General features: G+C 41.8%; 2 protein-coding genes across 2 annotated transcripts in view; both read right to left on the bottom strand.

Annotated features, from left to right (window-relative positions):
* The window catches only part of LOC122565069 (gamma-interferon-inducible lysosomal thiol reductase-like), a 54038-nt gene extending 51802 nt beyond the window's left edge, over positions 1 to 2236 (bottom strand). The window contains exon 1 of the mRNA XM_043720699.1: positions 2056 to 2236. Coding sequence (XP_043576634.1) covers positions 2056 to 2181 — 126 coding nt within the window. The 5' untranslated portion in view covers positions 2182 to 2236. The remainder of the gene's footprint in view (positions 1 to 2055) is intronic.
* Positions 2237 to 6064: 3828 nt separating this feature from the next.
* The window catches only part of LOC122565068 (microtubule-associated serine/threonine-protein kinase 3-like), a 180374-nt gene continuing 176255 nt past the window's right edge, over positions 6065 to 10183 (bottom strand). Inside the window, exon 21 of the mRNA XM_043720698.1 lies at positions 6065 to 9218. Coding sequence (XP_043576633.1) covers positions 7825 to 9218 — 1394 coding nt within the window. The 3' untranslated portion in view covers positions 6065 to 7824. The remainder of the gene's footprint in view (positions 9219 to 10183) is intronic.

Raw genomic sequence — 10183 nt, 5'->3', positions numbered from 1 at the left:
ATTTAAAGATCAATGCCAAAGGCTTGGCAATCTCCTCCCTGGCTTCCCAGAGCATCCTAGGATAAATCCCATCCGGCCCAGGGGACTTATCTATTTTCACACTCTGCAGGATTTCTGATACCTCTTCCTTGTGAACCTCAATCTCACCTAATCTAGTACCCTGGATCTCAGTATTCTCAACATTGTCATTTCTAGAGTGAATACTGTCAAAATATATTCATTTAGTGCTTCCCCTATCTTCTCTGACTCCACATATAACTTCCCACTACTATCCTTGATTGGCCCTAATCTTACTCTCGTCATTCTTTTATTCCTTAAATACCTATAGAAAGCCTTAGGGTTTACCCTGATCCTATCCGCCAACAACTTCTCATGTCTCCTCCTGGCTCTTCTGAGCTCTCTCTTTAGGTCTTTCCTGTCTGCCTTGTAACCCTCAAGTGCCCTAACTGAGCCTTCACATCTCATCCTAACATAAGCCTTCTTCTTCCTCTTGACCACAGATTCCACTTCCTTCGTAAACCACGGCTCCTGCGCTCCACAGCTTCCTCCCTGCCTGACAGGTAGCTCCTGCGCTCCACAGCTTCCTCCCTGCCTGACAGGTACACACTTAGCTAGGTCACATTGGAGCTTTTCCTTGAATAATGTGCCCATTTCTAATGTGCCCATCTCCTGCAGTTTCCTTCCCCATCCTATGCTTCCTAAATCTTGCCTAATCGCATTGTAATTGCCTTTCCCCCAGCTGTAACTCTTGCTCAGTGGTATACACCTATCCCTTTCTATCACTAAAGTAAACATAACAGAATTGTGATCGCTATCACCAAAGTGTTGTATAGTTCTGCATTCTATGTAACAACATTGAATGACAAAGGGTGATGGTTAGATTATCTGTTATTGGAGATGGTTATTACCTGGCATTTGTGTGGTATAAATGTTACTTGCTACTTTTCAGCCCAAGTCTGGATATTGTCTGGGTCTTTATACCTTTGAATACGGACTGCTTCAGTATCTGAGGAGTCACGAATGGTGCTGAACATTGTGCAATCAGCGAACATATCCACTTCTGGCCTTATGACCTTCCTCATTATCACACCACCAATTTTCATGCCAAGTGCAACTTACTGATCAAACTTCTTACGCTCATGCCTAGATTTCATATAGGTATTGCCCTGGAGAAGGTGCAGTGAACTGATTTCTCAAATTGCTGCAAATTAGAGTTAGTTCTTAACAAGCAGGGACAAACAGTACCGCTCAGGATCAAGTTCCAGAAAGTATAGCATTATATTTTGTAGTTATCTTGATGACAGCTGCTCCAATTCGCCATGACCTCTCGACACCGTCACTGTTTATTAATCATCAGATTGCTTACCTACATCCAGTTCTGGACCAACAAAAATTTCCTCCAACTAAATATCATAAAGACTGAAAATTGACTTCTTTGTCCCTCCTTCAAACATTGATCTCTAGCTACTGAGGCCATTCCTCCCCCATCAATTGTCTAAGCTCAAACCAACCTGTTCACAATCGTGCTGTCATATTTGTTCCCAAGATGATCGCGCAAACTCAATTTCATGCCATCACTAGGAACACCATTTCTACCTCTGTAACATTGCCCAACCTTGATACTGAAACCCTCATTCATACTTCTGTCACGTCTGCATTTAAGTACCCTGACTCATCTCCATACTGTACCTCTATAAAGTCGATGTTATCCAAAACTCTGCCTCATGTCTTGACTTGTACTAAGTGCTGTTCCCCTATGACTGCATGCTCACTGACCTACACTGGCTCCTGATCAAGCAATGCCTTTTCAGAAGGATGATTTTGAACATCATGCAAATAATATCTTGAGCCCAATGACCTCACAACAAGCGACCATAACTGTAAATCTTGGAGAATTTGCTGAGAACAATGAAATGCTATTTTTATAGGAATTCGTTTTTAAAAAGATACTACGCAGAACGTGAAAAAATGTTTCAATTAAATTTTATTTATAAGCCAATTTTGTTTAATTCCCAGCTTAAGACTTTCATCATTTTTGAAAACTCAGAGCCATACCTGACAGGCAGTTGCAATTTCGAGTGAGCTGCACCATTGAGCAGGAGGGTAATTACAGGGTGGTCTGGCCTCACCCTCTCTCACTGTCCAGAACAGAAGACATACCAGGACCCCTACAAGCTTCATGCTTCACCATCAATTTCAAACAAAGCTCGGAAATCCCCAAAATCAGAATGGACTTCCTGTATCTCTCACGTGACTGAGTTGAAAGATTAACCCCTTGGGTGCCGATTTCACAACTTAATCACTGCAGCTGCCCAGAATTGAATCTCAAAAACTCATCTGACTTAGTCTGAACTTCCTCGAGTGTGCAAAAATAATAGAGGATAAAAAATAACTGGCCAATTGAACTGCCCCACAACACATGGCTGAAAATTCTACTTTGTATTCTTATTTTAGTCTTCCTTAAATTCTTCCTTGAACAATTCTAATTCATCAAGCATCTCAAAAAAGCGTAGGGTTTTATCCCATTGAGTCAATTGCACTGAATCAAAAAGTAAGCAGAGTTTGTGTCTTGCAATATCTCAAAGTCCCACAATTTGTGTCAACTACATTCATATCCTCTGCAAGTCTCCAATGTTCCTATTTCCAAAAATTCTGCATTCAAACCTGACAAAGAGGAAAATGGTCATAGTTTTTTGAGATCAATCATCTTAGCTCCAAGACAACTCTGCAGAGGTTCCTCAGGGTAGTGTCTTATGCCCAAACATCTTCAGCTGCTTCATCAATGACCTTCCCTCCAACATAAGGTCCAAAGTGGGGATATTCCCAATGATTTTTTTTTTCCCCAATGCTTCACACCATTCATGACTCCTCAGATAGTGAAGTAGTCTGTGTCATGGACAATATATGGGTTTGAGCAGATAAGTAAGATTCACTCTGCATAAGTGTTGGGTAATGACCATCTGTAATGAGTGAGAATTTAAGCACATCCCATTGTGGTTGTTTAAAAAACACCATCTGGTTCACTAATGTCCTTTAGGGAAGGCAATCTGCTGTCCTTACGTAGTCTGTCATGCATGTGACTCCAGATCCACAGCAGTGTAATTGTCCAGGGGCTGAGAGTCTAGAGTGATGTTAGGCAAGATCAGATAAGGATGGCAGTTTCTTCCCCTAAAGAACATTAGTTATCCAGATGGGACTTTTTTTCCTGACAATTGATAATGATTTCATGGCTGTCATTCAACTCCTAATTCAAGATATTTATTGAATTCTAATTCTACCATTCCCCATGGCAGGAATCGAACACGGGTTCCCAGAACATTGAATGGGTAACAAATGCAGGCCTGTCCATTGAAATCCATATCCTGTGAATGAAAAAATAAAGATCCAGAGCAATAGGGTTAACTCTTAAATGCCCTCTGAAATGACTGAGAAAGCCACTTAGTCATAACAAACTGCTATAATAAAGGTATAAACCTATTCCAACCACCTGGCATCGACCTAGACACTAGAAATACAAAGGCAAACTCAGCCCTGCCTATCCTGTCAACTCCACTTGACCAACATCTGGGGTTAGTGCCAACATTGGAAGGGCTTTCTCATAGGCTAATCAAGTAATAGACTGATACAGTCATACTCACGGAATCATACCTTACAATGTCGCAGGCAGCACCATCAACATCCCTAGGTATATCTTGTCCCACTGACAGGACCGGCCCAGCAGAGGTGGCAGCACAGTGGTATACAGTCAGGGGGGAGAGTCATCAGCATTGACTTCCACCTCCATGAAGCTCTGAGGATGGCAAGGTGCAGAATGGGTGGGGGGCTTCAACTTCCACCACAGTCAGTAGCTCAGCAGCAGCAGTACTGACTGAGCTGGTTGGGTTACTAAAGGTCATAGCTGGAAAATTGCCCAGGTATGTTCTGTACACAAAAAGCAGGAAATATTCAACCTGACCAATTACTGCTCCATTAGTCTACTCTCTACAAGATTGATCCAAATATGGACAAAAGAGGTGAACTCCAGAGATGAGGTGAGTGACAGACCCTCCAATTAAGGCAGCATTCGACCAAGTGTGGCATCAAGAAAGCCTGGCAAAACTGGATTCGATGGGAGTCAGAGAGATATTGCATGCTGGTTAGAACAAAGGACAAAGAAAATTTACAGCCTGGAAACAGGCCCTTCGGCCATCCAAGCCTGAGCCGATCCAAATCCGCTGTTGCCCATTTCCTAAGTATTTGTATCCCTCTGCTCCCCACCTACTCATGCATCTGTCCAGATGCATCTTAAGTGAATCTACCGTGCCTGCCTCTTCTACCTCTGTTGGCAACGCGTTCCAAACGCCCACCACTCTCTATGTGAAGTACTTGCCACGTATATCCCTCTTAAAGTTTTCACCTCTCACCTTGAACGCGTGACTTCTCGTTATTGAATCCCTCACCCTGGGAAAAAGCTTATCTCTATCCACCCTGTCTGTACCCTTCATGATTTTGTAGACCTCAAACAGGTCCCCCCTCAATTTCTTTTTTTCTAATGAAATCAAACCTAACCTACTCAACCTTTCTTCATTGCTAGCACCTTCCATACCAGGCAACATCCTCGTAAACCTTCTCTGCAACCTCTCCAAAGCGTCCACATTCTTTTGGTAATGTGGCGACCAGAATTGTACACAGTATTCTAAATGCGGCCAAACCAACATCGTATACAATTTTAACATGGCCTGCCAGCTCTTATAGTCAATACCCTGTCCAAATAAGGCGAGCATACCATACGCCTTCTTGACCACTCTATCCACCTGTGCAGCAACCTTCAGGGTACAATGGACTCAAACTCCCAGATTTCTCTGCTCATCAACTTTTCCCAAGGCTCTTCCATTTACTGTATAATTCACTTTAGAATTAGACTTCCCAAAAATGCATCACATCACATTTGCCTGGATTAAACTCCATCTGCCACTTCTCTGCCCAACTCTCCAGTCTATCTATGTTCTCCTGTATTCCCTGAAAGTCCCTTATGCTTTCTGCTACTCCACCAATCTTCATGTCATCTGCAGACCAACAGTGCCCTCTTTCAGACCATTTATGTATATCACAAACAACAGTGGCCCCAGCACTGATCCTGCGGAACACCACTGGTCACCTTTCTCCATTTCGAGAAACTGGCTTCAACTACTACTCTCTGTCTCCTGTTGCTCAACCAGTTCTTTATCCGCCTAGCTAGAACACCCTGCACACCATGTGACTTCACTTTCTCAATTAGTTTACCATGGGGAACCTTATCAAACACATTACTAAAGTCCATGTATATGACATCTACAGCCCTTCCTTCATCTATCAACTTGGTCACTTTCTCAAAGAACTCTATTAAGTTGGTAAGGCACAATCTCCCCCACACAAAACCATGTTGCCCATCATGATAATAAACATTTTGCAAATTTCCTTCTGGTTCATTAATGTCCTTCAAGAAATCTGCGATCCTTTCCCAGTCTGGTCTACATGCAACTTCAGATCCACGCAATGTGGTCGGATTTAATTGTCCTCCAAAATAGTACTGCTGGCCAATTAGGGATAGACAACAAATGCTGGCTTTGCCAGGGACACCCACATCCCATGAAAGAATAAAGAAAAAACAATCCCCAATCCTTTTCTCAACCCAAATGTAAACACAAAATGCTGGAAGTATTCAGTTAATCAAGCCACAACAGAGAGAAATGTTTCAGACTGCCTTTTTCAAAACTGTGAAAAGTTAAAAGTGACCAATTCAAAGCAAGTGGAACAATAAGGTTTGGGGAAAGATAAGATAAAGGAGAGTCCATGGAAGAGATGAAATGGTAAAAGAGATGACACTGAAAGACATCTCAAGTTCGGAACTCAATGCTTCCAAAATGGTTTGTTGTATTTGTCTCTCAGTTTAAGAAGTTGCTTTGTGCATCCAGCAAGATATCGATGAAGAGCCTGCACTTGTAGGAAATGAGTGATGATTGAAACTCAATTAAAGCAATAGTTGACTTATCTTCCAGTCACATGACATCTTTACATCCTGCACTTTTAAAAAAGAGGCAGAAGATGTTAAGAAGATAAAATCCTTTATTAAAATCTGTTACAGAGACAATTAAACAAAATCCAGCATATGGAAAATAAAAAAAAGTTGATATTAAACTAATAAGAAAATGCGCAGCATCGAGTGCAACTTTAGTTAAAATTGTATTTCATTCCTCACTGAATCAATGTGAGTCACAATGCAGCTTGTCAAACATGAGGAACAGTTTAAATTAAAGAATCAGAATTGGAAGAAATCTTTTCCCTTCCTGACAGTTTTGTACCTCAAGATTCAGCATATTGGGTTTGAACACTCACAAGAAAGGAATTTTCAGCAACCTTTGTTTAATTCATTATTTCATTTCATTTTCAAGAATAGTTTGCAGTATAAACTTACTTTCTCTGTCAAATTCAGTGGTTAATGGTGTTGTAACAAAAATATTTTTGGGGAAACCTGCAACCTGTCAACTCAGACATTATAGGGTTTCCAACTGATCATGAATTTCAGCGAGCTTGCTGGGATATCTAACTCTTTACATTAACCACAAGATACACAACATCTGAAACAACAATAGGCTATCAATGATACGGGCAGAAAGTGTGGTCTTTCTGTAATGATTAAGAGAAGATTAAAATTGACAATAATTAGCCTAGATGTGCAATCTGGAACCCCAACAGCTCGTAACTAACATACAACCAAGACAATTACTCATTCCGAAAGGCAACATGTTCAAGGACTGAAATTCAGCATCATATTTGTAAAGTACTTTGGTAAGGGGCATCACTGAACAGTACAAACTGCAAGTTACACTCCACAAGAGATAGAATGAATCCCATGGAATTCACTTATTGACCTTCACTACATCAAGGCCTTATAAGATGGCAACTGATTGTGCCAAAGATTGTGCATAATGGTGAATGACAAGCTCAGCAGATCTATTCACACCAAGAAATGGTACAATATGCAAAGGCATCTTTAATTAGTTCCTCAAACATTCACATTCAGTAAGGGGTTAGAGACAAAGTAACGCTTCCTCTACATTGTCCCCATCAAACCCTCCAGAGAAAGTACAGCACAGGGTTAGAGACAGAGTAAAGCTCCTAAGTTGCAATTGATGTCAACTATTAGTACAGTATTTCACTTCTCAACGAACAAGTTCAGAACACGAGTGAACTTTTAACTAAAATTCAAAATATTGAAAACTCTGTTTAAAACGTTCTGCTGCTGCCTGCTAACTTATCTGATTATTTATGTGTTTTAATAGGAGACCCATTACCAAGGATTGACCTCAAACAACTTCTCTGTCATTTTACCAACAAGTGAACATGGGGTTTAAGTGATCACATTGAGCGGAATTATCAAATTGCTTTATCAAAGTTTTAATGTTGAAAAATGTAGCTCTCGGTTATCAGGATTAGGTTGACTTTATTTAGTTCTGAAAATGTTGCATTGTTGCTTCAGGATACATTTAGTCATCCTGTTCCTGGTGTATCAAACACAGCTGTAAAACCTTAAAACATCGTGCTGTTGGAAATACATTGGTGGCTGTCTCGGGGTTTGTTCCAATGTTGGTTCTCTTATCACTATAAGAGTAGTTTTGGGTGATTTCCCAGGTAAGTGTGATTTGTTGTATAACTGAACTTGAGGATTTTGGTAATATAAAAGGAAATCTAAAAAACATTTTCCAGCAATTGTCCCTCACTATCCTGACAACTTTTCCAATGATTCAATTTAGTCTAAGTTGACTTTCAGGTTTTCCCTTTGTTCGGCTCTATGAACCATAGGGCTCAGTTTTTAACTCTTCCTTTCTTGCGATTTCTTGTCGATTTCCTGGTTGAAAAGTTTGAAGAGATTGTGTTGTTATTGTCTGCAGTCAGTGCAGTTTCAGTGTCAGTATGTGCCACTTGCCCTCTGCTGCACTTTGCTGCTTTTTTGCTGTGATGTTCAGGTTCACAGGCACTTAACATTAATTTACTTTGTGTTTGACTTTCATCTGTTCTGAAGCAGCTTTGAGCTTTTTCTTGACTGTACAGCAAATCTGATTGATGGGGGCAATGTACAAAATTGAGTGACATGCCTGTTGATCTGGCTATCCCTCCCAAATCAGGTTGCAATTTCTCTCCCTTTGCCCTCTGAACTGGTGCCCACTGTTTTCTACAGCTGTTGATTTCTGTATTATCTGTTGACAAGTCTCCAAAAGGATCTTCACACAAGCCAGGAATCTGACATCCCCATTCCACTACACCCTTTTTCGGATTTTCTAAACTTGATTTGCAGACATCAATTTGTGGCCCTAATTTCCAACTGTTGGGCTCTTTAAGTCTAGAATATTCTGCAGCTGCTTCAGGCATCGAATCAGCGGTGAATCCTTTCCTGAGCCATGCTGCTTTATGCTGAGAATAGTTTATATCTGCACTACCTTCTCCCTCTATACCTACACTGACTCTCTCTTTCCTCATTCTTTCCCAATCAGCAGCAGCCGATGTCACATCTGCTTCATCAAAACTCACTTCCCGAACTGCTTCTTGTTTCTTAAATGAATCACGACGTTCTGACCAATTTAGCTTTTTCATCATGACTACATCTCGGTCTGTCTCATGTCGTTCTGCTGTCTGCTCTCTTGGTCTCTGAGTTCTTGTATGAACATGGTATACATTCTCTCCTGAGCACTGCCTGCCACCTAACCCTTGGTTCTCATCCATCTCAGCTACACTTTGACATTCTTTCTGTAAAACTTCATTTCTTCCTTCACACGCAGATCTTTCTGCTTGTTTTACTGAGCCACACTGTTTCTTATCTGTAAGATGTGCAGCTGACAGTTTGTCTGCTGATTGCACACATTTCAGTAATGGTGATTGTGGGAAATCCCCAGTGCGAGTTCGAGTTGAACTTCTAACAGTGGTTGGAGGTGACAGCATCCTGCAGGGATATGACTGGATATTTTTTGAATAGCATGATAAAGGTGAAGGAGAACGGTGTGGCGAGGACACTTGAGGTGTTGGTGATGGCGTGCATGCCAGAGGGGAGGGTGGAATGCTGTTGATAGATTTACGATGTCCAGTTTTATAACGCTGGTGATTAGATTTGGGAGTCAGTCCATGGAGGGTGCAAGGTCTGATATTCCCAGCTGGTGAGCTTGGAGCACTAGATCCAGGGGAGATGTTCTGAGGTGAATTAGTCCCTAAAAGAAAGAGAGAAATTTTCGTTAAAGACCTTCACAAAAGTCTTTCTATGACTGCTCTTTAAACTTAAAGTTGTAATAGCAACTCTATCTCAACATTTGTCAAGCGAGCTCAGTAAGAACTTTTAGCTATTTACAACTCAGGATAGAAAACAAAAAAATGATCATGCATTTAATTGTAAAAGCAATCTAGAGTCATTGAGATGTACAGCACAGAAACAGACCCTTCAGTCCAACTCGTCCATGCCGACCAGATATCCCAACCCAATCTAGTCCCACCTGCCAGCACCCGGTCCATATCCCTCCAAACCCTTCCTATTCATATACCCCTCCAAAAGCCTCTTAAATGTTGCAATTGTACCAGCCTCCACCACTTCCTCTGGCAGCTCATTCCACACATGCACCACCCTCTGTGTGAAAACGTTACCCCTTAGGTCTCTTTTATATCTTTCCCCTCTCACCCTAAACCTATGCCCTCTAGTTCTGGACTCCCCCCACCCCAGGGAAAAGACTTTGCCTATTTATCCGATCCATGGCCCTCATGATTTTGTAAACCTCTATAAGGTCACCCCTCAGCCTCCAATGCTCCAAGGAAAACAGCCCTAGCCTATTCAACCTCTCCCTACAGCTCAAATCCTCCAACCCTGGCAACATCCTTATAAAGGAGAAAGTGAGGACTGCAGATGCTGGAGATCAGAGCTGAAAATGTGTTGCTGGAAAAGCGCAGCAGGTCAGGCAGCATCCAAGGAACAGGAGAATCAACGTTTCGGGCATAAGCCCTTCTTCAGGAATGAGGAAAGTGTGCCCAGCAGGCTAAGATAAAAGATAGGGAGGAGGGACTTTGGGGAGGGGCGTTGGAAATGCGATAGGTGGAAGGAGGTCAAGGTGTGGGTGATAGGCCGGAGTGGGGTGGGGACGGAGAGGTCAAGAAGAAGATTGCAGGTTAGGAAGGCGGTGCTGAGTTC

Source organism: Chiloscyllium plagiosum, chromosome 31, assembly GCF_004010195.1.
Source record: "Chiloscyllium plagiosum isolate BGI_BamShark_2017 chromosome 31, ASM401019v2, whole genome shotgun sequence".
NCBI lineage: Eukaryota > Metazoa > Chordata > Chondrichthyes > Orectolobiformes > Hemiscylliidae > Chiloscyllium > Chiloscyllium plagiosum.
Note: the sequence above shows the minus strand (reverse complement) of the source record. Positions and strands in the feature narration are given on the sequence as shown.